Source organism: Bubalus bubalis, chromosome 4 (genome assembly GCF_019923935.1).
Source record: "Bubalus bubalis isolate 160015118507 breed Murrah chromosome 4, NDDB_SH_1, whole genome shotgun sequence".
NCBI classification, from domain to species: Eukaryota; Metazoa; Chordata; class Mammalia; order Artiodactyla; family Bovidae; genus Bubalus; species Bubalus bubalis.
In genome coordinates this window covers 12,231,011-12,257,590 of record NC_059160.1, presented here as the reverse complement: position 1 = coordinate 12,257,590, position 26,580 = coordinate 12,231,011, and the positions used below count along the sequence as shown (strand labels likewise).

The 26,580-nt window shown below is 46.7% G+C and overlaps 1 protein-coding gene across 7 annotated transcripts; it reads right to left on the bottom strand.

The window, feature by feature from the left end:
- Positions 1-16: 16 nt before the first annotated feature.
- RAD52 (RAD52 homolog, DNA repair protein) lies at positions 17-26,576 on the bottom strand. Of its 7 annotated transcripts, none has more exons than XM_025282994.2 (16): positions 26,437-26,576; positions 17,259-17,329; positions 16,478-16,629; positions 11,111-11,197; positions 10,171-10,268; positions 9,077-9,178; positions 8,884-8,977; positions 8,683-8,750; positions 6,476-6,594; positions 5,754-5,829; positions 3,379-3,492; positions 2,571-2,767; positions 2,275-2,420; positions 1,456-1,545; positions 950-1,165; positions 17-523 (listed from the first exon to the last, which is right to left on the bottom strand). In XM_025282994.2, exons 5-16 carry the CDS (start codon positions 10,249-10,251, stop codon positions 462-464), a joined length of 1,365 nt encoding a protein of 454 aa, XP_025138779.1. In that variant the 5' UTR covers positions 10,252-10,268; positions 11,111-11,197; positions 16,478-16,629; positions 17,259-17,329; positions 26,437-26,576; the 3' UTR covers positions 17-461. The 7 variants fall into 7 exon arrangements, with proteins under 7 accessions (XP_025138779.1, XP_044796893.1, XP_025138780.1 ...); XM_044940958.1 differs by lacking the exon at positions 26,437-26,576 and adding an exon at positions 26,369-26,386; XM_025282995.2 differs by lacking the exon at positions 11,111-11,197.
- Between the last annotated feature and the right edge of the window lie 4 nt (positions 26,577-26,580).

Here is a 26,580-nt window from a genome sequence, read left to right as displayed (position 1 = left end):
AGAAGAGGCATGCCTGTTATGTTGTTACAGGGTAGGATTTAATTTTGCTTTCTTAAAAATGTCTTTTCTTTGGTCTTAGGAGAAAAGGGAAGTAGTTTCATGAGCCAATGAACAATAGTGAGGAAGACTGCAATCTTGCGTGACAGCGTTAGAAAACGGGGGTCCCCGCAGCAACAGGTCAACGGTCACTGAGGGACGTACCACAGGCCGAGGTGATTTCTGTCTTCATTAACATAATAGCTTAGGAATAAAGAGTGAGGAGCCCAAGAAAAGGCACTGAGTCTCTACAGAGCGTCCCAAATGCCCGAGTTGATGTGAGCAGGTGCTGAGTCCTCAGGCAGAGTTCAGGATGAAGCTGGTGGAGCCCTGAAGCAGAGCGCACTCCTCAGGCAGGAGCAGTCATTTCATGACCAAAACGAAGTCCCATCAGGACAGAGTTCAGGAGGTGACCTGAGCCGTGGTTAAGGTGGATCCAGTTTCCTTTTCTTCATGTCCTGATTCTTCCTAGAGGAATTACAGTCGCCTGTGGAGGAGGAAACTGTTCAGACAGCTGCAGTGACTTTAAAATCAGGCGTAAACTAACAGCTGATGCAATCCAGAAGTCATTAGCTAACAGTCCTACTGGACCTACTTTAAACCACAAAAGCCCAAGAATGACAACTGTTAGGACAGATCCCTCCATTAACACAAGGCCAAGCTGCAGGAGAAATCGTGATGGGTCTGCATTTAACCACAGCTGTTAAATATAGCTGAAGAGTTAGCCCTCAGGTCGGGACCCCAGGGGAACTTCTGGCTTTTAAACTAGTTGTCCTCCACGTTCTTACACTGCTGCCCCTCTGACAGGAGTCCACCAGACTTCTTAAAATGGAATGTCATTCTGCTTTTACGACTCAGTGAATCACACACACCCAGGCTCCGTTTGGTGTTTGCTCCTAGAACACTCGGCTACCTGTGGTGTGTTGGTTAAGGCTGGGAGTTTGGAGGTGCCAGGGTCCAGACTGTGCCTGTGGATTCTGGTGGCAAAGGCTTGGTGGGATCCTGTTCTGGGTCTCCATGTGGTTCTTCAGGACCGAGATGGCAGGGGTCTGCGGTGGTTCTGGTTTCAACAAGGGCTTGAGCATGCTGCCCTCTGCATCCATAGCCATGTCCCACATTTCAAGACTGTCTGCAAGGGAAAATGTAACAGACAAAAGAGCAGGTCACGAGAAGGTTCTGTGTGGTGAGGGCCCCGTCCTGTGGAAGGACGGACACCAGGCCTCTCCAGGGTGCAGCAGAGGAGCTGCACATGCGAGAGCAGTCGACCCAGCATAGGGCCACTCACATCCCTTGGTGCAGAACCGACAGAAGTGAAGATCCCTGTGCCTCTTCTGAGGTGTGTGTGTGACGACCAGTGACTCACAGGCACCTGGTGTGTGTACTGACTGGGCCTTAGGTCACGCCTCTGGCTCCACTTACCTGGGAGCAGGTCTCTCTGGGTGAGTGGCTCTGGAGGTGAGTGGGTCCTGGGGAGGCTGGGCTTGGCAGGAGGCACCGGTGGCGGCTGCGCTGCAGAGAGAGGGGCAGGCTGAGCTCCCGTTGTCATCGGGGGGCTCGGCAGCCTCGGGTGCGTGCAGAGCTGCCTGGTCACACCCCGCAGAGCCAGCATTGAGCTCAGGGCCCTGCGTCCAGTCCCACCTACTCATCTGTATAGACTAGGGCTGAAAACACCATATTCTTCTCATCAAACTAGAGAAAAAACTGAAAAGTCTGGGTTGGAAGCTAGAGACCAGAATAATTCTTACTAAGGACAGCCCCAGCACAATCCATTGTGGGCTTTTCCCTTCATTAATCTCAGCTGGCCAGTGCTGAGGGAGTTTTAAAGAACTAAACAGAAACCAAGGCCTCAGAACCTTAATTTTTAAGGAGAAGCTGGGAAAAATCCGTTTTGTCTTTGTTTCTAGTCTCTGGAAAAAGACTTCAAAACTACTACTCCCAGTGAATCTGGACTCAAAAAAAACGCAAGTTCATGGAGAAAGAACTGCCAGAAGCCCCATCACCCGCACACCCAACTTTCTGCTTTACAAAGAGCTCATGTCCGTGTGGCCAGAGTAACTGAGGCCTGAAGCAGCTCTGGCACCGGAGAGGTCCAGCTCTGGTTACGTCAGGGGCTGTTTTCTTCACCCACAGGGAAACATGGGGCAGGACCCGGCGCTTGAAAGCCCTGGCCCCATGTGTGCCGAGCCCTGGTCTAGACCGAACCTGCCGCTCCAGGCAGAGGTGCCCCCAGCCTCTCACCCTGGTCGGTCCTTCCGGCAGACAGAGCAGAGGTGGCGGCCCGCTGCTGTCTCTCCATCTGTTCACGGAACTGCTGCTGCAGCTGCTTCTGCCGGAGCTTCCGCTGGAACGTGGCTTCGCTCTCTGTGGTACCGGGGGCCAGGCTTCTGCAACGGGAGACCAGTGAGGTGTGGGGGGGGGGGGTGGGTTCCGAGTTACCTGGTCAACAGCACACAGTTCCCAAGGGGGCTCAGGGACCCACGTGCTGCTGAGAAGGTGCAAGTGGGGGGAGGAGCAGAGAGGGCAGGCAGCCGTACCGGGAGCTGCTCTCCTTGTCCCCCTGCGTCACAGCATGGGGGCCAGCTGAGTGGCTCAGTCTGCAAGGTGAGGTCACCTCCTGGGCTTTAGGGGGTTCCAGAGTCACATTCTGTTGGCAGCTGCTGTATCTGGCTTGTTCAACAGATGGTTCAAAATCTTGTCTCTTTGCGTTAGTTAAATCCACTTCAAGAGGCGGCTAATAAGGAGAGAGAATGATTTCCTTCAGTTGCTCTTGCCCCTTGCTTGAACGCATTCCACAGTTCGCTGCCTCACTCCTTCGAGTCCTGAGAAGCTGAGCAAAGGATCCGCAAGTGCAAGTAACTTCAACTCGATGTGGAGTAAAACAGCTGCATTTTCCACCTGTGCCATTCTGTGTTAACGGAGTTTTCACTTCAGTTTTTATTTAGGGCAAAATGCTCTGTAAAATCTAACTTCAATCTTTCCTTGGCAACTGTGCCTGACACACTTTCCTATGGAAATGATCATGCATCATCAGTCACACTACAGAAACCCAGAGCCTGTGCTCCACAAGCGAAGCCTCACTCAGTAATGCAAGGCTCACAGAATAGCGGAGTATCAGGTTGAGATGACTACATTTGGGTAAAGATAACCTAAAAATGAAAATTACACTGTGAAATTTCTTATCTACATTGGGAAGTCAGTCAGTCAAAAAGAAATGAGCTTCTGCAGGGAGTTCCCTGGTTCCAGGCTTTCACGCCAAAGGCCCAGGTTCAATCCCTGGTCAGGGAACTGAGCCCCCACATGCTGCTGCCAAAAAAAGGGAAACTTTAGGGGAAATGAGCTTACGCTAGGAAACTTGAGGATGGTATGCGCAGTGAAACAGGCCAGGAACAAAGATGACTCCACTGACAAGAGGCACCAAGGGCAGCGAGAAGCAGAAACCAGGCAGGTGGTGCCGGGCTGTGTGGAGAGGGAGCTGGGGTCACTGTGCAGTGGGCAGAATTTGTTTTGTAACAGCAGAGAGTTACAGACACAGATGGCAGTGGTGAGCACCCCACATTAGCAGAGTGTTTTCTACAACTGAACTGCACCCTTAAAATGTCTGAGAAGGTAAATTTTATGTATATTTTACCACCACAAAAAAAATTGAAAATGAGCACTGAAAAAAATTTTAAGACAAAACTAAATGCTGTTGAATATACAGAATAATTGGAACTCACATACTGCTATGTGCTATACTGGACAACTGGAAGTAGAACCTACTAAAACCAAGCATATGCCCAACCCTCTGAGCTTCGCTAATAATTTCCACAGTAAATGCGTGTGTGCGCACCGAGGCATGCTCAAGAATGCTAACAGTGGCCCTATTCAACCAAAAGCTACGAAAATCTCCAGCGTCTATTAAGTCAGAATGGGAAAACCAACTGCAGACGCGTGTCACAGAAGGTGCCACTACATTCAGCACAAATGAATCACACACGTGGAATGACAGCCAGACACAGAACAGTTCATAATGTGAGTCCCCAAAGCAAAGGACAATCAGAACTAGCCCGTGTTGAGCGTGGTTTCCTCAGCAGTGATGGGGGCACACCCGGAGACTCCGGGAAGCGGTGATGCTCGACCGGACTCAGGTGCTGGCTACGTGGGTGTGTTTGCCTTAAAATTCATCCAGCTGAACATTTATCACGTGCCCATTGTCTACATAGCTATGTTGTACTTTTTAACACTTTATATAAAGCACAAACCATACAATCCCATTTATATTAAGTTTAAAAGCAGGAATAAACCTGACTAAAAGACTAAAAAAAAAAGTTGCTTTAAAAAGAAAGTCAGCCTTCCCTGGTGGTTCAGTAGTTAAACTATGGACTGTTGCAATGCAGGGGACCCAGGTTCAATCCCTGGTCCAGGAAGACCCCACATGCTAAGCCTGTGCTCCACAAGAGAAGCTACCACAGTGAGAAAGAAGCCTGTGCACAAAAAGCATGGGGTCCCGTGTTCGCCGCAACCGGAGAAATACTGACACAGCAACGAAGCTGCAGCACAGCCAAAAGTTTAAAAAAAAACTGCGTGGAGTAGGGGGAGCAGAAGATTTCTAGAGAGTTGTTATGTCCTGTTTCCCTAATCTGAGGTGTAGACAGCTGTGTTCACTTCCAAAAATTCACCAGGCTGTGCCATTATGACTTTCGCAGCTTTCTGTGTATATGTTGTACTTCATTTTAAAAAAAGTGAAAAAATACAGTCATGTCAACAAAATGGCTGCCTAGGAGGCTCCAGGCCCTCCCTCCCAGCGACACCAAGGTATCCGTAAACAGACGGAACTCCCCTGTAGGAGCTGCAGTGACCAGCTAAGAGGTGCCAGCACTCAGGCCACCGTGAAACCCAAGCGGGGTCACAGCAGCGGAGCTCGGCTGCTCGGGCCCTGGCCGGCAGCGGCCTGGCGCAGGGCAGCAGTGCAGCGGGCTGCCATCCGTCTCTCCAGGGCCCGCCTGCACTGGCGGGCAGATTCTTTACTGCCGCACCACTGGGGGCACCTATTTGTTTCTTACTATGACTACAAAACAAAACTACAATATCCCTCATGAAAAAGATGCAGAAGTCCTACACAATATTATTAATAGCAAACTGAGTCCAATAATAGTTTAAAAAGATTTTAAAAAAGGAAAGAAAGAAACGAAGTTCTGCCAGTTGACATACACCTCTATGAGGGGCAGCACAAGAAAAAGACCCCGAAGTACAGCAGAGGGAGGCTGCCGGGCAGGTGGCGGCTCTGCAGGGGCCCGAGGAACCACAGCCACACTCAGCAGGCCACAGGGCCGTTCCCGCGCCCGGCCAGCCCAGGTCACGCTGGACTCCAGACCCCTCTCTCCAAAGGCAAGTGCGGTCACGTGACACGCACCCACACAAACGGGAATCCAGCCCCTCCAGGCGCAGAGCTGCAGAAGAGTGGAGGGCTGGGCCGGTGAGGCTCTGGGTGTCTGGAAGAAATGGCAGTGGGCTGGGAGGGCCCTGTGCTCCCATCTCTCCGAGTTCTGCCGAGCACACTCTCCACCGTGGACTCTGCTTCATCGTCCTCCGTGGTAAACGAGCCCACTGGTCCCTGCTAGCTCAAGACGGCGGAAGCGCACGTTCCCGACCCTCTACAGAGCCGGCCGACACGTCCCTTTCCATCACCACATACTCAGACACGAGGGGATCAGTCACCATCCCCACTTGCAACGTACCTGGCGTGGAAGCTTGTTCAGTGACCTCAGATAGTCTTTGTCCAGAATACAGTTTCCAAGTGCGTTCCCAAAACTTCTAAGGGTAAAACAGAGTGGAAGCGGGTTGAGAACACGGCAGTGAGCAGGACAGTCGCACGTCCCTGCCCCGGAGCACAGGGTGTGAGTCAGTCGTTCACAAAGCCGGCTGGTCCTTCCCACTGTGGAACACAAGCTCCAGGGCCAAGATCCCTTCCCAGGGACTGCTGCGACCCTCAGTGCGTGAGCACACGCGCTCAGGGCACAACTTGCACGACTAGACTTCTGTACTGAGAGGCTCAGATCCCCTACAGGCTGTGGCACTGCGAATTTTTAAAGCAAGTTTTATCTGTATTTTTTTCTGGTAATTCAATTCTCAAAGGCATCTTTAACCCCCAAGAAGATTAAAATCCTGCTCTGTGTAACTAATTGTGTTGCACGCACATAACAAAGAACTATGCAGGTGCATTACAGACAACGAGGAAGCAACCTGTGGGTTCATGTGGAGGGCAGGGGTGGGGAAGGCAAAGTCCAGCACAGAACAGGCTCCTACCTCGTATTCCCCAAAGAGGGCCTTGGAGGGCCTTGGAGTAAGGACGCAGAGGGGAAAGACAGCAGGAAACGAGCCGCCTGGGGCTAAGGGTGGGGCGGGGGCGGGGCCGGGGACAGCTCTGAAAGCAGCCCTGAAATGAACGGCGCCTGCCTACCTCAGCGCCCGCTTCAGCCCATCTGTTACTGCCTCCTTCCTGGCCTTTTCCAAGGACAAGGCTTTTGACTTGAGGCCCTCGCTGACACCGTAGCCCACGTCTTCATGATACGAGCCATCCTGGGGGCAGAAAAGGCGTTCAGGCCCCACCGTGAGGGATTAGAGCCCATCCCTCACAGCTCTCGTCATCAAGCAGCCATGCTCAGACTGGGCAACAGTCCTGCCGGGGCCGCCTCCTGGACTGGATCTGGGCCCACAGGTGCCGGGGCTCAGTGTCGAGACAGTTCTCTATCTCTTCCTCTTTACCTAAGAAGGCACGTGTCTAAGCCAGCCCAAGTCTTACTAAGATGCACTACCACACAGGAGGAAAGCCTGTGGGGGACGGACAGAGAGTGGGATGGACATATACACACTGCTGTACTTAAGTAACCAACAAGGCCATACTGTACAGCACAGGGAGCTCAGCACAACACTCTGTACTAACCTAAATGGGACAGCAATTGGAAAAAGAACGAGGCATGTATAACTGAGTCCCCTCTGCTCTACACCTGAAATTGACAACATTATTGGTCAACTATACTCCAATATGAAAAAGTTAAAAAAAGAAAAACCTTGGGGATACCAAGAAAAAGGAAAATTTGAAATATTATATTTAACTGATTCCAGTGACTGGATAGCAAACCCTCTCACAAGTCAGGTGGAATATGCTTCTCGGCTTCCACCAAAAGCAAAGGTAGGCCTGATCAAACTGTCAGCTGACAGCCGAATATAACTTCTGATCTTAACACTGGGATTCTGAAATATAACTCAGAAACAGTCAAAGAAATGAATAGCACTATAATGAAACTCTTTCCAGTCCCAGCGAATGTGAATAAGGATTTCAATTTGTGTGTGTGTGCGCTCAGTCATGTCCAACTCTTTGCGACCCCGTGGACCATAGCCCACCAGGCTCCTCTGTCCCTGGGACTTCCCAGGCAAGGATACTGGAGTGGGTTGCCATTTCCTTCTCCACGAGATCCTCCCGACCCAGGGATCGAACCTGTGTCTCTTGCGTCTCCTGCATTGCGGGCGGGTTTCTTTACCACTGTGCCACCCGGGAAACCCAAGGTTTTCAGTACTATTTACAAAAATAAGTCAGAGCAGAATTAATTCTAGATGTTTAGGAATAAGTAATATTAACTATAGATATATTAACAATAGAAAAAACGCTTCATCCATCTTGTCAAGAAATGCATTTTCCATAAAATTTTATATTATGATGTAGTTTTGCTGTCTCTTCAAAATAAACACAATTGACTCTACTGTGTGTTAATAACACCTGTAATATTAATAGTAACTCAATCCAGAAGAAATGTTTTAATAGAGAGCCTTAAGATCACTGGAAATTTATTCCCCCCTCCAAATTTTTACACATACACAAACATACACAGGCAGAGAAGTATAATAGTTATTAATAAAAGATTTTCAATCATATAATATAAGCCAGTAGGGGACTTCGCTGGTGGTGTGGTGGATAAGAATCCGCCTGCCAATGCAGGGGACACGGGTTTGATTCCTGGTCCAGGAAGATGCCATGTGCCATGGAGCAACTAACCCGCTCGCCGGAGCCAGAGCCTGAGCCCACAGCCCCACTGCTGAGCCTGTGCTCCACAAGAGAAGCCACTGCGGTGAGAAGCCCAAGTGCTGTAACCAAGAGTAGCCCTGCTCACCGCAACCAGAGAAAAGCCCTTGCAAAGCAATGAAGACCCAATGCAGCCAAAAATAAACAAAGCATCACTTTGCATTATTTAAAAAAGCCGGTGGAGAAATGGGATGGAAATATGTATTCAAGAAGAAACAATGTAAAATTTCTGATGACTAAAGAGTAACTTGCTCAAATAAAAAGTAGCTTGTATACACATTTTTAAAAATAGATGACAGTATGTCATCTTCTATGGTATTAATATTTAGAATCCATTGGTACATTTTAAAAAGATGTAGCAGATTTATTTTAGAACGTAGAATTTTACAATATGCCAAAAAATGCACCCTTGCAACTGTTTGTCTATATGGTGAAAATTCTTAGTCACTTAAAAATGTGCAGGAGAACGAGCCCCTCAAAATTCTCTCGGGTGCCTGAGTAAGGCCCAGTGAATGCACAGCCCACTCTGGCCCAGAGCCTCCGCGCCCGCTCTCTCTCCCGCTGCATGTCTCCTCTGTCACCCTCACCTTCAGCTGGACTCGCACAAATGCACAGACGCCCACGTAGAACTTGCCATTGTTAAGGTCAACAAAATCTAGGGTGGGAAAGACAGCCAGATGAGGGCACGCCGACCTGCTCACCCGTGCTCCTCCTGCCAGGACGGAGCACACCCCCAGCCCTCACGCGCGCGTCTGCGGGAGGCGGCAATGCCAGGAGGGCGCGCTCACCCACGTTCTGCTGTGTGATGGAGTGCGCCCAGCCGTTGTAGCCAAACATCTCATTGGCCAGATTAATGACCCTGTGACCCTCGATGTAACACACCTGGGAAAAATAAAGAAGAAAAAACACCTTGTTAAAATCCCTCGCCGTCCAACAGTCAGCATCACGGGCCCCCACTTTTCAGGCAGAAAACTCGCCTACCTTCTGGCCTCCTCCAGCCATGCGGCTACTGATGTACTCTGGGCCCAGCCTCTGCCTCAGGGCGTTCTGGATAGCCTGGTGTTCTTCCACTGTGTACTGGTACTGGAACCAGAAAGGGGAAACTGAACCGACATTTCTGCCAACCCTACGCTCAGACGTACTGAGGATCCCATGAGCTGCTGTTCATGAGGGTTGTCTATCAATACAAGGAATTAAAACTTCACAGGCACACATTCCAGTAACTAGCAGAGCAGTGACATCGGCACATGCTATGCAGTCTCTGGAAAACTCCACCCTCACTCATGAAAGAATGAGGGTGAAAAAGGCAGAGTACTTTAGTAGTAGTATGCAAATAACTTTGATTTCACAGGCTCTGGAAGGTCCTATGGACCCAGGGGTCACTGGACCACATTGTGAGAACCACTGCCTCAGATGTGACTACCGTGTTACCACAACTCTCTCCAACCAAAACTAGGAGACTAAGACTTCCCATCTCAGAATCTCTCATGACCTTTATGTAGACGTGAAAGAGGAGAAAACAGGGCGGGAAGCCTTGCTTCTGTGTGCCCTCCAATTCAACCATTTCCCATCCTGCACATGGAGAACTGCACCACTCCGTGATTAGATTTTCGACGCCTTGGTAGTTTGCCCCAGCCCCATTCAAGTGGAACGATACACACAGATCTCTGCTAAGACAGACAGAATGTGGGTGGACAAAGCAAGAATCCCCCTTATATGCAAAGAGTATCCCCATAAACCCCAGAAACTTTGGATGCCTCCAAAAAGAGAGATCCAAGTGTCATGGGGACAGGAGTGACAGCAAACACTGAGACTTTTCACACAGAGTCTGCTCCACTTGGAATGTTACAGCATATGAAAATTGCAACCTATTCAAAAACAATTTACATCTAAATGTAGCCCCCAGCACTGCCGAAGCTCCAATACACTCTCAGAGCTCAACAGAGATGCCCAAATGAAGTCTCTAGATGAAAAGAACAGCTTACATGTATATGATGGCGCTGTACACACTGCTTCCCCAGACCGTCTTGGTTTTCACTTAACCTCATCCCTTCCAGGGAGGAGGACACACTCACCTGACCGAAGCATAACACGGGGCTGCCACCGGCAGGCCGGCTGTCATGGCCTCCAAGGACTGCTTCCTCAGTCCCGGACATGCTGGTTCAGGTTGACTCTAAATAAACAGAAGAGCAAAACAGAGATCTGAAAGAAGGCTAATGGTGAAAAGCAAGTCTCCGCTACAATCAGATAAAGTCACTTTCTCCACGGGCCTTAAACACAGGCCAGGGGCGCAGCTCCTCAGTGCCTGGCTGAAGCCGAATAGGCCTCTGAACCCCTCAGGGGCTGCTTCTACCTTTCCGCTGAGTTCTGCCAGCGTGGTGCTGCTACTAAAGGTGATTTTTGCAGTAAGAACGTGGTATATGTTATAATTACAATGTTTGCAATAGAAAAAACCAAAACTACAAAAGCACGCTAGGGAAGAGCCAATAACCAGCTTACGATCACCAACTATATGAGCATTGTGACCTTGACCTCTGTGGGGTCAAAGAAGAAACATAAGCCACAGCAGCTGAACTGTCATGGACCATGATGCCATGGAAGAGTCACATGGCACAGAAGACCCCGTGTCCACAAAGGACACAGCACTGAGCACCCATGATCACCGCAGCTTCTTTATCTCCTGGGACCTTGCTCAGGCCCCACCCTAGACCAACTGACTCAGAAACCAGCCCACCCAGCGATTCTGACATCAGCTCCAGGCTGAGAGCCGGTGTCAGACGGAGCCCACACTAGTGTGCAGGCTGGCCGAGCACAGCCTTACCTCGGGAGGCCCCGCTGCTACCTGAGGCCCCACCCCTGCCGCCCACCCAGCAGATTCCAAGTGGGGCCTCAGCGGACCTGTGCGTGAATCTCTGCATATAAATCCTCAGATTACCTACAGAGCCACAAATCTGTGACCATCAAGTAGTATATGATTCTACACATGGCATTAGAGCACAGTGTTTAAGAGCTCACATTCCGAATGCTGACTTCTGGCTCCATCACCCATGAGGTCTTGACCAAGAGAAGTCTCACATAAGCTCTCCAGTGACATTTCATCATCTGGAAGATGGAGATAACAATAGTGCCTACACTTTCTAGGAGTTCTGTAAAGATTAGTGTGAAACTGCGTAAAACTGCATCAATGCAACTAGAGATGATCATACTTAAGTGAAGTCAGAAAAAGAAAGATAAACACCATATGATATCACTCATGTGTGGAACTTAAGACACAAATGAACCTATGTATGAAACAGAATCAGGAACAGAGAGAACTGACAGGTAGTTGCCAAGGTGGGGGGTGGGGCTGAGAGTGGGAGGCTGGGGTTAGCAGGCGTAAGATTTTCCACAGACTGGATAACAACAGGCCCTACTGTACGGCACAGGGAACTATGTCCAACACCCTATGATAAATCATAATGGAAAAGGATACTTTAAAAGTGTATGTATATGTATCAGCGAATCACTGTGCAGTACAGCAGTAATTCACACAACACTAAATCCACTACACTTCAGTTTTTAAAACCTGCCTTAGAAGAGTACCTGGCACATATGAAGTATTAAATAAACGTTAACTATTGCTGAATGCTTGTTAATTTCTTTATGTACATTATGAAAATGCAGAAAACTAAATGATCATAAAACGTTACCTTTCAGCTAAGAAATGATAAATTTATAATCTTGCACTAAAAAGAGTGGCCTAGTCAATAATTAGTGTCTAAAATTGTTAAAAAACAGTGCAGTGAGAATATTATTAGAATGTAGCGATAAATGCCAGAGAAGACACTTAAAAGGATGAAGCGTCCCTGAGGAGTGGTGCCGGTGTGAACAACAGTGCAGCAAGGCTCGTCTTTTTAAAGATAAAAATTTCAGTGTTATTTCCTTTTCAAATACATACATGTATTACTTAAACAAAAATTTAAAAAGCAGGGGTCAGCAAACTTTTTCCATAAAGGGTCAGGAGTAAACGTGTTAGGTGTGACAGGTTCTACAGTCTCTGTCACTGCTTCACTTTGACACTGCAGCTTGACAGCAGCCCTTGTCGGGTCATGGTGGAGAGTTCTGATGAAACGTGGTCCGCAGGACAAGGGAATGGCAAACCACTCCAGTATTCTTGCCTTGAGAACCCCATGAACACTATGCAATGGCAAAAAGATATGAAACTGAAAGTTGAGCTTCCCAAGTCAGTAGTGTCCAATATGCTACTGGGAAGAGCAAAGACAAAGCTCCAGAAAGAATGAAGACATTGAGCCAAAATGGAAAGGACGCCCAGTTGTGGATGTGTCTGGTGATGATGAAAGTAAAATCTGATGCGGTAAAGAACAAGACTGCATGGGAACCTGGAATGTTAGGTCCTTAAGTCAAGGTAAACTGGATGTGGTCAAAGGAGATGGCAAGAGTGAACATCGACATTTTAGGAATTAGTGAACTAACATGGATGAGAATGGGAGAATTTAATTCAGATGACCATTGGCAAGAATCCCTTAGAAGAAATGGAGTAGCCCTCAGTGTCAACCAGAGTCCGAAATGCAGTACCTGGGTGCAATCTCAAAAGCGACAGAATGATTTTGGTTTGTTTCCAAGGCAAAACAACTCATCATCACAGTAATCCAAGTCTATGTCCGAACCACTAATGCCAAAGAAGCTGAAGTTGAACAGTTCTATGAAGACCTACAAGACCTTCTAGAACTAACACCAAAAAGATGCCCTTTTCATCATAGGGGACTGGAATGCAAAGTAGGAAGTCAAGAGATACCTGGAGTAACAGGCAAGTTTGGCTTTGGAGTACAAAATGAAGCAGGGCAAAGGTTAACAGAGTTGTGTCAAGAGAACACACTGGTCAGAGCAAACACCCTCTTCCAACAGCACAAGAGAAGACTCTACACATGGACATCACAGACGGTTAATACAGAAATCAGATTATATTCTTTGTAGCCAAAGAAGGAGAAGCCCCATACAGTCAGCAAAAACAAGATATGGAACTGACTGTGGCTCAGACCCTCAGCTCCTTATTGCAAAATTCAGACTTAAAGAAAGTAGGGAAACCACTAGGCCATTCAGATATGACCTAAATCAAATCCCTTATGATTTACAGTGGAGGTGACGAAGATTCAAGGGATTTGATTTGGTAGACAGAATGCCTGAAGTGGATGGAGGTTACAACAGGTTAGTACAGGAGGCACTAACCAAACCCTCCCCAAGAAAAAGAAATGCAAGGAGGCAAAGTGGTTGTCTGAGGAGGCCTTACAAATAGCTGAGAAAAGAAGAAAGGTGAAAGACAAAGGAGAAAACAAAGATATATCCAACTGAATGCAGAGTTCAAGAGAACAGCAAGAGAGATAAGAAAGCCTTAAGTGAAGGCTGAAGTTGAACAGTTCTGTGAAGACCTACAAGACCTTCTAGAACTAACACTAAAAAGAAGATGCCCTTTTCATCACAGGGGACTGGAATGCAAAGTAGGAAGTCAAGAGATACCTGGAGTAACAGGCAAGTTTGGCTCTGGAGTACAAAATGAAGCAGGGTATTTCCTCTATAGAGGAAAACAGTACAACGGGAAAGACTAGAAATCTCTCCAAGAAAATTAGAGATTCCAAGGGAACATTTCATGCAAAGATGGGCACAATAAAGGACAGAAACTGCAAGGATCTAATAGAAGCAGAAGAGATTGAGAAGAGGTGGCAAGAAGACACAGAAAAACTGTATAAAAAGTGTCTTAATGACCCAGATAACCATGATGGCGTTACCACTCACCTAGAGCCAGACAGCCTGGAGTGCGAAGTCAAGTGAGCCTCAGGAAGCATAACTGTGAACAAAGCTAATGGAGGTGATGGAATTCTAGCTGAGCTATTTCAAATCCTAAAAGATGATGCTGTGAAAGTGCTGCACTCAATATGCCAACAAACTGGGAAAACTTGGCAGTGGCCACAGGACTGGAAAAGGTCAGTTTTCATTCCAATCCCAAAGAAAGGCAATGCCAAAGAATGTTCAAACTACTGCACAACTGCACTCATTTCACAAGCCAGCAAGGTAATGCTCAAAATTCTCCAAGCTAGGCTTCAACAATATGCGAACCGAGAACTTCCACATGTACAAGCTGGATTTAGAAAATGCAGAGGAACCAGAGATCAAATTGCCAACATCCACTGGATCATAGAAAAAGCAAGGAAATTCCAGAAAAACATCTACTTCTGCTTCATTGACTACACTAAAGCCTTTACTATGTGGATCACAACAAACTGTGGAAAATTCTTTAAGAGATGGGGATACCTGACCACCTTACCTGCCTCCTGAGAAACCTCAAGTCAAGAAACAACAGTTAGAACCGGACATGGAACAACAGACTGGTTCAAAATTTGGGAAAGGAGTACGTCAAGGCTGTGTATTGTCACCCTGCTTATTTAACTTATATGCAGAGTACATCAGGTGAAATGCTGGGCTGGATGACTCACAAGCTGGAATCAAGATTCCTGGGACAAATATCAACAACCTCAGATATGGAGATGATACCACTCTAATGGCAGAAAGTGAAGAGGACCTAAAGAGCTTCTTGATGAAGGTGAAAGAGGAGAGTGAAAAAGCTGACTTAAAACTCAACATTCCCTGGAGAAGGAAATGGCAACCCACTCCAGTATTCTTGCCTGGAAACTTTTCATGGGCAGAGGAGCCTGGTGAGCTATAGTCCCTGGGGTCCCAAGAGTCAGACGTAACTGAGCAACTAAACCACTATAAAAAAATGCTCAGTGCTGCCATAAGCTGGGGCAGGAGGCACAACAGGGCAAATGGGGAGTAACTGCTATTGGACACAGGGTTACTTTTCAGGTGATGAAAATGTTCTAAACCGATGATGGTGATAGTTCACAACTGTGCAAATATAAAAGCTACTGAATTATATACTTAAAGTGGGTGAATTGTATGGGTGAACGTTAATAAAGCTATTAAAAAAAAAAACACTCAACATTCAAAAAACAAATCATGGCATCCGGTCCCATCACTTCATGGCAAATAGATGGGGAAACAGTGGAAACAGTGGAAACAGTGACAGACTTTATTTTCCTGGGCTCCAAAATCACTAGGACAGTGACTGCAGCCATGAAGTTAAAAGACACTTGCTCCTTGGAAGGAAAGCTATGACAAACCTAGACAGCATATTAAAAAGGAGAGGCATCACTTTGCCAACAAAGGTCCATATAATCAAAGCTATGGTTTTTCCAGTAGTCATATATGGATGTGAGAATTGAATCATAAAGAAGGCTGAGCACGGAAGAACTGATGCTTTCAAACTGTGGCACTGGAGACGACCTTTGAGAGTCCCTTGGACTGCAAGAAGATCCAACCAGTCAATCCTAAAGGAAATCAGTCCTGAATATTCACTGGAAGGCCTGATGTTGAAGCTGCAGTACTTTGGACACCTGATGTGAAGAGCTGACTCACTGGAAAAAACCCTGATGCTGGGAAAGATTGAAGGCAGGAGGAGAAGGGGATGACGGAGGATGAGATGGTTGGATGGCATCATTGACTCAATGGACATGAGTCTGAGCAAGCTTCGGGAGATGAAGGACAGGGAAGCCTGGTGCGCTGCAGAGCATGGGGTTGCAGAGTCGGACATGACTTAGTGAGTGGACAAAAAGCCACTGCTGCTGCTGCTGCTAAGTCACTTCAGTCGTGTCCGACTCTGTGCGACCCCATAGACGGCAGCCCACAGGCTCTCCCGTCCCTGGGATTCTCCAGGCAAGAACACTGGAGTGGGTTGCCATTTCCTTCTCCAATGCATGACAGTGAAAAGTGAAAGTGAAGTCGCTCAGTCGTGCCTGACTCTTAGCGACCCCATGGACTGCAGCACACCAGGCTCCTCCGTCCATGGGATTTTCCAGGCAAGAGTCCTGGAGCGGGGTGCCACTGCCTTCTCCCAAAAAGCCACTAACATGCAAATGAATGAGTGTGGTTGTGTCCCAATAAAACTTTATCACACAAATGAACTTCTTTACAAAACAGAAACAGATTCACATCACAGACTTTTAGAACAAACATATGGTTGGGGTGGAAGGGTAGAGGAAAGGGATAGATTGGGAGTGACATGTACTCGCTGCTACACTGATAGTTATCTATTAAAACAGAAAACCAACAAGGACCAGTTACTGTATAGCACAGGGAATGTTGCTCAAAATTCTGTAATAACCTAAATGGTACAGAATTTGAAGAAGAACAAATATATGTATAGGTATAACTGAATCTCTTTGCCGTCCACCTAAAACTAACACAATACTGTAAATCAACTATGCTCTAATATAAAATAAAAATTTTAAAAAACAATGAAAACCAAAAAGAAAGAAACAAAAACTTAACCACAGAAGAGGTGGCAGCTGTGGCCTGCAGGTCAGCATCCACCCCAGTGGTAAAGCGAAATATGAGGGTCGGAGTCCAACGTGGATCAGGACTGAGCTCCAAGGACTTAAACAGGACACTTCCTTAACCTCTCTTGGCCCCAATTTTCTCATCTGCAAAAGGGAATATTAATAAGACCACTCTTAAAAGTGTACCCTATTAAATGATGTGGCAATAACAGCATAATCATAATCCTACCAGACTTTTTTGCAGAAATTGCTAGGATGATAATTCAAACAAAATGCAAAGGATCTAAACTAACCAAATCAAATTTGAAAACCAAAGAAGTTGCTGACCTACACTGCATGACTTCAAGACTTACTATAATTAAAACACTGTGGGGATGGTGGGGAGCTTCCCTATTAGCTCAGTGGTAAAGAATCTGCCTGCCAATACAGGAGACACGGGTTCGATCCCTGATCTGGGAAGATCCCACATGCCATAGAGTAACTAAGCCTGTGGCCCACAACTATTGAGCCTGTGCTGCAGAGCCTGGGAGCCCCAACTACTGAAGTCCACATGCGCTAGCCTGTGCTCCCCAAAAAGAGAAGCCACCACAGCGAGAAGCCTGCGCGCCGAAACAGAGAGCCCCACTCACAACTAGAGAAAGGCTCGGCAGCAGCCAAGACCAGCACAGTCAAAAGTAGCTAACAGTGTAAAACACAAAACAAAAACAGCAAAAACACAGTGGTGAGGACTTAAACACTGGAACAGAAGAGAGGGTCCAGAAATCAATCGTCACCTGAATCCCAACAGAGGCACCAGTGCGGCACAATGGCATTTTCAACACATGATGCTGGAACCACTGGAGATCTGTATGGGAAGAACATTTAATATTTTTCACAAAATAATTTTTACATCATTCACAAAAACTGGAGATGGATTTTAACCTAGACACAAAAGCTAAAACTAAAACTTCTACAAGAAAATACAGAAGTATACCTTCACAACCTGGAGGCAGCCCAGGTTTCTTACTTATGACCTAGAAACCAATAATTATTAAAGGAAAAAAGACAATTATGACCACATCAAAATGCAAAACTCTACTTAGCAAAACAACTCTTAAGAAAATGAATGGGCAACCGCAAAGACTGATATCCAGGATATAAAAAGGACATATAAAGAACCCCTACAACTCAAAAATAAAAAGACAATTAACCCAATTTTAAATGGGCAAAAGATTTGTGCAGGCACTTCACAAAGGAAGATATAAAATGTCAATAAACACGGGAGAAAGTACTCAGCATTGTTCATAATCGAGGACTAAAATTAAAACCAACCATGATGACACACCACTTTCCACCCACCAGAATGGCTAAAAATAAAGGCTGACAACACCAAAAGTTGGCAAGGATGTGAAGCAGCCAGAACGCTCATGCACCGCTGACGGCTGTAAACACAGGGTACTCTTCACGGAAGAAGAATGGCTTGAAGATGAAGCCAAGCATCCCAGAGGGCAGAGCAGCAGGTGACAAAGGACTGCTTCCAGCCCTTGAACCCCAGTGGTTCTTTACAAACCCTGGATATCAGTGCTTTGTCAAACAGGTGTCAGAGCCTGTTCATTTGTAGAGTTACCTTAAATGAGAAGTTTTCACTTTTGATGTTATCCAAACTATTCTTTTTTTAAGAGGTTGTTGCTTTCTGAGTCTAACCTTTGCACCATTCCAGATTATGAAGCTATTTTTTTAATGTTTTCTTCTAGACGCTTTGTGGTTTTATAATTTTGCAAACAAATCTGATAACTTCTTTAGAAATTAAACATGAATTTTCCATATGACCCAAGAATTGTCTTCTGATAGGTATTTTCCCAAAGAAATAAAAACATACGACAAAAAAAAAAAAAAAAAAAAAGGCTCTGGGGGCTGGTAGGTAAGAGCCTGAACTAGGTACAGTGGTTGTAAGCAAGAAATTGATGGGGGGGGGGGGGGGGGGTCCAAAAAAAAAAAAAGAAATTGATGACCTCAAGTGATATTAAGAAGAAAAGGAGTGCATCGAGGCTGTATACTGTCACTCTCCTTATTTAACGTATATGCAGAGTACATCATGAGAAATGCTGGGCGGGATGAAGCACAAGCTGGAATCAAGACTGCCAGGAGAAATATCAACAACCTCAGATATGCAAATGACACCACCCTTATGTCAGAAAGCAAAGAGGAACTAAGAGCCTCTTGATGAAAGTGAGAGAGGAGAGTGAAAAAGCTGGCTTAGAACTCAACATTCAAAAAACAAAGATCATAGCATTGGGTCCCATCACTACATGGCAGACAGATGGGGAAACAATGGAAACAGTGACAGACTTTATTTTCTTGGGCTCCAACATCACTGCAGATGGTGACTGCAGCCATGAAATTTAAAGATGTTTCCTCCTTGGAAGAAAAGCTATGACCAACCTAGACAGCATATTAAAAAGGAGAGACATTACTTTGCCAACAAAGGTCTGTCTAGTCAAAGCTATGATTTTTCTAGTAGTCATGTATGGATGTGAGAGTTGGACTATAAAGAAAGTTGAACACTGAAGAATTGATGCTTTTGAACTGTGGTGTTGGAGAAGACCCTTGAGAGTCCCTTGGACTGCAAGGAGATCAAATCAGTCAATCCTAAAGGAAATCAATCTTGAATATTCATTGGAAGGACTGATGCTGAAGCTGAAATTCCAATACTTTGGCCACCTGATGTGAAGAACTGACTCAGTGGAAAAGACCCTGATACTGGGGAAGACTGAAGGCAGGAAGAGAAGGGGACAACAGAGTGCTGGATGGTTGGATGGCATCACTGACTCGATGGACATGAGTTTGAGCAAGCTCCAGGAGCTGGTGATAGGACAGGGAAGCCTGGCGTGCTGCAGTCTGGGGGGTCACAGAGAGTCAGACTGAGTGACTGAACTAAGAAGATAAGTAAGATTGCCCCCAATGCCTTTATTCTTATCTATTTCCTTCTCACCTAAAAGCCCTTCTAATTAATGGTGGAGGGCAGAAGGAAGGTGGGAAGGAGACATGCCACATAAGGATGGCTTTCTCTTTTGTCTGGGCTTCCCACGTGGCTCAGTGGTGAAGACTCCACCTACCAATGCAGGAGACGCAGGAGACTCAGGTTTGATCCCTGGGCCGGAAAGATACCCTGAGGAAGGAAATGACAACCCACTCCAGTATACCTGCCTGGGAAATCCCATGGACAGAGAAGCCTGGCAGGCTACAGTGCATGGAGTCACAAAGAGTCAGACACAACTGAGTGACTGAGCCCACTCTCTTGTCTGACCTCGTCTCATCTTTATTAAAGACAAGACAGGGCATTACTGAAACAGAGCAGGGCCCTATGGTCCTTGCTCCCCACCATGTCCTCTGCCTGACTTTTGTCTATAGAAAACTTTAATCAAAAACTAAGTTTAATCAGAAAAGTGAAAAATGAGGAAACAAAGGAAAACAGTAAAAGGAGACTAAATAATAATAATGTAGTCCTTAAACACAAAGAGCTTTATAGTTCTTTTTCAAGGGCTATAGATATTATTCTGAGCCATATCCTACGAGCTGTCTTACAGATACTAAAACACCAGGTGGAGAAGTTACCTACATGATGACCAGACTGTACCCAGGACATGCGCTGCCACAATCCCGAGAACTGACCGCAAAGAAATGGGAACAAGCGGATCCTGGAACTGTACCTAAAACAGTCAAGGTGGTGCTGGTCAGACCACTGATGACCGACTGAAGACGACTGTCAGAGCGGACTGTGCTGTTTCTACATGTAGGCCCCCCAACAACTCTGTCTATAAAAGCTCTCACCCCCTGCTTGTGTGCTGGGGGCGGGGGGGATGGCCTTCAGACAGATGTCCTCCACTGCCCAGCACAGTTGCCAGCATCTGAAATAAAGCAAGCTTTCCGCCAAACCTGGCTTGTTTACTGACCTTTTGAGCAATGAGCAACCGAACCCCACCTTCCACACCCTTTCAGTAACAGATTTTGGTGCAAATTCGGGGCTGGCTCCTGTGCTTTCACAGCACCGGGCTCTCCTGGGTCTTCCAGAGGAGAGCTGTGGCCATGATGCTGTATCTACCTGTTCGTGGTGAGCGAGCCCAAGTAGGGCATTTGGGGGATATTCAGCAGCTGCCAAAACCTTTTGCTTTGAGGATCCTCCCTCTGCTCAGCACTGGCTGCCAATGTACACTTTTCCTTGGTGGAATAAAAACTTACATTTGGGACAAGCTGATGAGCCCTAAGACCAGGGAAGTCCACCGGTGTGCACACAGGCAAACTTCCCATTTGTGAGTGCTAGTAACTCAGATGGAAAAGCATCTGCCTGCAATGCAGGAGACCTGGGTTCGATCCCTGGGTCGGGAAGATCCTCTGGAGAAGAAAATGGCAACCCACTCCAGTATTTCTTGCCTGGAGAATCCCATGGACAGAGGAGTCTGATGGACTACAGTCCATGGGGCTGCAGAGTCGGACATGACTGAGCGTAGCACAGTGCTACGTGGGTGTTCTTGACAATCGGTTCTGATGTCCGACTATGAGGACTGTTTGTTCTGGGGAAGTGTTTGTTTGCGACTCCTTACTGGTCACCCTCGAAGAGGGTTTATGACAGATCTGTCAACTGGTGTGTGACTGTGTATTCCATCGGTGTGACTGGTATTCTTGTTGCCTTATGTAAAATGGAAATTCAGGTTCGATTCATTAAGAAAATTTTTAGCTGGAAAATTATGACTAAAGAAAGATGATTTTTTTTTTTGGACCATGTATGGCAACAGAATTCTTTAGACTCCAGAGAAGACAGGTTAAAATGGAACTCTTAAAATTCAAAAAAAGCCAGTTCTCTTTACATATACAGTTAGGAAAAGCTGGCTTGATAAAATGCTTTTTTTCAGACCCTGAGGAAACAAAAATACGCCTAGGGGAAAATTTGAGGTTAACACTTATCATGTCCCTGAAATACAAACATAGTCCATGTTGCTTGGAACTCCAGCCTTGGATTAATTGTGAAACTTCAAGCTAAGAAAAAAAAAAAAAGGAAAAAAACCTTTTAAAATTGAGTATGCAAATTTGGCTATTCTATTATCCATAAACTGGTAAGATTAATTGCAATGCCTAATTCATAAAGTGTAAAAAGATAAAACAATGAGATCTCTGGTTGGATGTTTGCATGTCTCAGTATGTGTTTTTGTCTTTGGATGATACTGCTGAGGTTAATTTGTAAAGAAGCTCTACTTAATTGGTTTAAAAAAATATAAGTGCTTACAAATCAAACATCTAAATTTACCTACTTTTGTTTTCCTATAAAACCAAGAGGAAAACTAAAGATGTTGGTTTATTAAACATACATGTACTATTAAAAAAATTATGCTATTAAAAGTGTATGTTTTTTGAGGTTATGGAGTATGTTCCTACATTTGCCAATCAGAAAATGCTGGTATAACATTTCAATTACCTGTTTCTTGGTTTTGTTACGGTTTCCAGGGTTAAAAACTGTGATGTGTAAAAATAATAAGGAAAGCATTCGGTATGTAAAAACAAGTAAGACAACGTGTTGTTGGCAAAAAAAAGGCATACAAAAATATTTTTATTGAAAAAAATGATGGTAATAATTTTGTCCTACAGCTGTTTCTCAATGGGGAAAATATAGGACTAATTTATTCAAATCCAAAAAATGATAAAAGATTAAAAATTTTTTTGAAAAAAATTTATGTTGTAAGATTAAGATTAGACTAAATATAATTAGGTATATAAATTTTGCTATTAACAGTAAACTAAATACAAGACTTAACTTTCCTTTTCTTCCCCTCTGTTAAAAAAGCAAAGTTCTCCTGGAATATTGATCTGATTTTGGTAACAGACACTCAATAGAAAGTAATTGCTTTGTTTCTAATGATACTTTCGACACTAACGTTCAGGATGGAAAACTTGTCTAGTAATGTTGCCACAAAATCACGGCAGATGGTGACCGCAGCCATGAAATTAAAAGCCGCCTGCTCCTTGGAAGAAAAGTTATGACCAAGACAGCTTATTAAAAAGGAGACACAGTACTTTGCCAACAAAGGTCTGTCTAGTCAAAGCTATGGTTTTTCCAGTGGTCATGTATGGATGTGAGAGTTGGACTATGAAGAAAGCTGAGCACCAAAGAATGGATGCTTTTGAACTGTGGTGTTGGAGAAGACCCTTGAGAGTCCCTTGGACTGCAAGGAGATCCAACCAGTCCATCCTAAAGGAAATCAGTCCTGAATATTCATTGGAAGGACTGATGTAGAAGCTGAAACTTCAATACTTTGTCCACCTGATGCAAAGAACTGACTCATTTGAAAAGACCTTGATGCTGGGAAAGATTGAAGGCGGGAGGAGAAGGGGACGACAGAGGATAAGATGGTTGGATGGCGTCACGGACTCAATGGACATGAGTTTGAGTAAACTCCGGGAGTTGGTGATGGACAGGGAAGCCTGGCGAGCTGCAGTCCAAGGGGTCACAAAGAGTCGGACACGACTGAGTGACTGAACTGAACGTTGTTACAGGGTATAACTACTCATGATGTGTAGGACTGCTGGCTTTAAGTTTAATGCTTAAAGGGGGTGGGGGATTGCCCCCCACCCATGTCCTCTGCTTGCTTTTTGTCTGTGGAAAATTCCAAAGAATAAGTTTAATCAGGAAAGTGAAAAATGTGGAAACAAAGGAAAACAGTTGAAGGAGACTAAATAATAATGTAGTCATGAAGCATAGTCAAGGACCTTTAGTTTTTTCTCAAGGACTATAGGTAATACTTTGAACCATATCCTATGAGCTGTCTTACAGATACTAAAACAACAGGTGGAGAAGTTAACTACTTGATGGCCAGACTGAACCCAGGACTTAAGCTGCCACAATTCTGAGAACTAACTTCAAAGAAATGGGAAGAAGTGCACCCCAGAACTGAAGATTAATTGTGCCTAAAACCACTAAGATGATGCTAGGAAGACCAGTGAGGACCAATTTGAAGATGACTAAGAGATGACTGTGCTGTTTCTGCATGTAGCCCGCACCGCTCCCCCTCCAGCTCTAGCTATAAAAGCTCTCATCCCTTGCTTGTGGGGACAGAGGGTGCAGAGTCAGTCTTTGGACAGATGTCCACCACACTCCCCCTCAGTTGCCAGCATCTGAAACAAAGCAAACTTTCCTTTCCAGCAACCTGGCCTGTTTATTGGCTTTTGAATGGTGAGCAGATGGACGTCCCGTCACACACACCGTTCCGGAAGTGTTATCATGAATGAGCCACCTTTCAAAGCTTAAAACTTTAGTTTGCAAACATGGGGGAGCAGTGGAAATTCTAAGTTGAGAATTATACAATATTCTCGCCTGGAAATGTTCCTTGTCATCAGTGAATAACTGCAGGAGAGCACAGTTGGAGTCTACATTACAACAGTCAGCAGAGGAAACGACAGAGGCTCAACCTAAGTGACAGCCACAGATGACAAGCATGATGGATTCTGCATGTGCGTCACTGAGGCAGAGCTGACCAAGCTCAGTGATCAGTGAAGTGCTGACTATGAGGATAAAGACCAACAAGACTAGATACCAAAATTCTTTATTTTATTTTCACTTATGTACATGCTGCTCGCATGTTTGTAAAACTTTTCTTAAATTTAGCAAGAGTAGAAAAAGCATTATTTAAGAAGAAAAAAGACATCAAAATGTCCTCTCTTCCTTGAAACCTGACACATCTCACTACACTCTGAACAGAATGAATCCTAAATTCCCACAGCATTTAGACAGATATCACAGCACATGGGTTTCCAAGGTAGCTCAGCGATAAAGAACTGGCCTGCCAATGCAGGAGACGCAAGACACATGGGTTCCATCCCTGGGTCAGCAAGATCCCCTGGAGGAGGAAATAGCACCCCACTCCAGTATCCTTGCCTGGAGAATCCCATGGACAGACGGCCTGGCGAGCCACAAAGAGTCAAACACGACTGCACACAGCACAGGTAACACTATAATCCACTCTACTGCTGAGAACACAGGGGCCCTATACTAACTACTGACTGGATCTCTAGGACTTAGCACAGTCCCTACCCAACTTGTAGAATAAAGAGAATGGTAGCTTTATTTTAGCTCTTCTCCACTTCAAAACTGCTAGGGCTTTATTAAAAATGAATACCATGAGTGGAAAAATGTTAGAAGTCACAGAAATTGAATAAATATCCCCACAAAGCTTTCTGAGTAATTAAACTGGTCACAGAGTCCACTCTCACTGTTGGTGGCGATCTGTTCCACAGGTAATCTGAGCACTGACTGACCCAAGACCCAGCCACTGCTCCTGCAGAAGCACGGTTAGGTACCCGCCAGCGCGAGCCTCCAGTTGCTTCATTTCCATCAACCAGTCAGTACAAAGCCCTGCTCTGCATGTTTCAATTCAAGGCAGCCTATATAAGTAAGACACAGTGCTGGTTCCTTAACACTGAACTCACAGTGGACAGCACCTAACTCACACCTGAACAAAGCTCATCGGAAAGACGCCTGCCTTTCTGCATCAACAAGTTTGGAGGACCTTCTAGACAGGGATGGACTTGGGAGGGCGTTATACTAAGTGAAGTAAGTCAGAGCGAGAACGATGAACACCGTGTGATGTCACTCACAGGTGGAACTGAAACAACACAACAAACTAGTCAACAAAAGAGAAACGGACTCACTAGCGAGCTCAGCGGTGGTGCCAGTGCGGGAGGGAAGGATGGAGGGGCAGGGCAGGGGTAGTGGGAAAACGAGGGTTGTTACACAACCTTATGCGCACGATCTCGTGCGAGCGAAACTGGAAAATTGTAAAGAATTACAGAATTTAAAGAATCTTCCCATTTTTTAAAGATGTGCTAAAGAAACAGTGGGATCACGAATAAAAAGCGTAAACTGTGGCACTAAGGACAACGAGGCCGCTGGTTTACAGTCTGAAACAAGCTGGCAGAGGTGCGGCCTGCCGGACTTCAGCAGGGACAGCGCGAGGGTCACCCAGCACACCGGCCAGGCGCCCTGAGGGCTGATTCTGTTCGGGGACCGGTCCGTGAACACACAAAACACGGAAGACGCGCTAGGTCTGCTCGGAGATGAGCTCCCCCGCCCCCCGGCTCTGCTACATCATCCGTCCGCTCGTGTCCGCCCACCCGGTGCCCAACACTGGACTGCCGGCCTGGCGGCGTCTCCAGCGAGCCCCGCACACGAAGGCTGCTCTGCTCGTGACCGCCAAGTGTCCAGGAGTGCTGTACTGAGAACAGAAAACTGTACAAACCTTCCCGAAACAACCAGACCCGAGGCCGCCCAAACGCCTGACCCGGGCCCGGAGCTCCGGGTTGGGGGAGAATTTAGATTTCAGAAGTTTGTGCCTCGGTCTGTGAGTCCCAGGGAGGAACAGACCTTAAACGGGCTGGGAGACCAGAAAGCGCAAAAGCCTAAACGCCCATCAGTTAGCGGAGAAGGAAAGCAAGGTCCCCCCTCGACGAAACGCCGCCCGGCGGCCGTGCACCGAAGAGCGCCGACCCGGGCCGGACCAGGTGAGCCGCGTCCGCTTACTAGCTCGCGGAGCTCTGGGCGACCCACAGGCTCCGCACCAGCGGCGACCGCGGCCCGGCCCGGCGAACGCGCCGAAGCCACGCAGCCGGTCTCTTCAGACAGAGGGATTCCACCGTGTGTGGATTCCGGCTCGGTTGTTTGAAAGCGCCACAAGGGCTGACTACGCGCTGACCTGTCAAACTCCACCGAAACCCCAACGCCTTTCGGGCCGCAGCCGCTGCTGCCTGGGGTCGGCTGATCCCCCCTCGGTCCCTGGCCCGGGCATCACTGACCCCGCGGCCCCTGCCCTGGCTGCCCGCCCGCTCGCCCGGCCCGGCGCCCTCACGGCTTATCACACACCGCTGGACGCGGGACCGCTAAGCCGAGACCCGCGAGGCGAGCTCCCACCCGGCCGCGACTCCACTTACGCGCCTCAGCAGCGCAGAGCGGACAAAGGTCTGTCCAGACAGAACGCGCAGAAACTCCCTGGGGGCACGGCCACTTGGAGAACCCTGGGAAGAAGGTCTGGGCGAGACCGCGAGGGAGGAAGGGTTAGGGCAGAGGACTCTGGG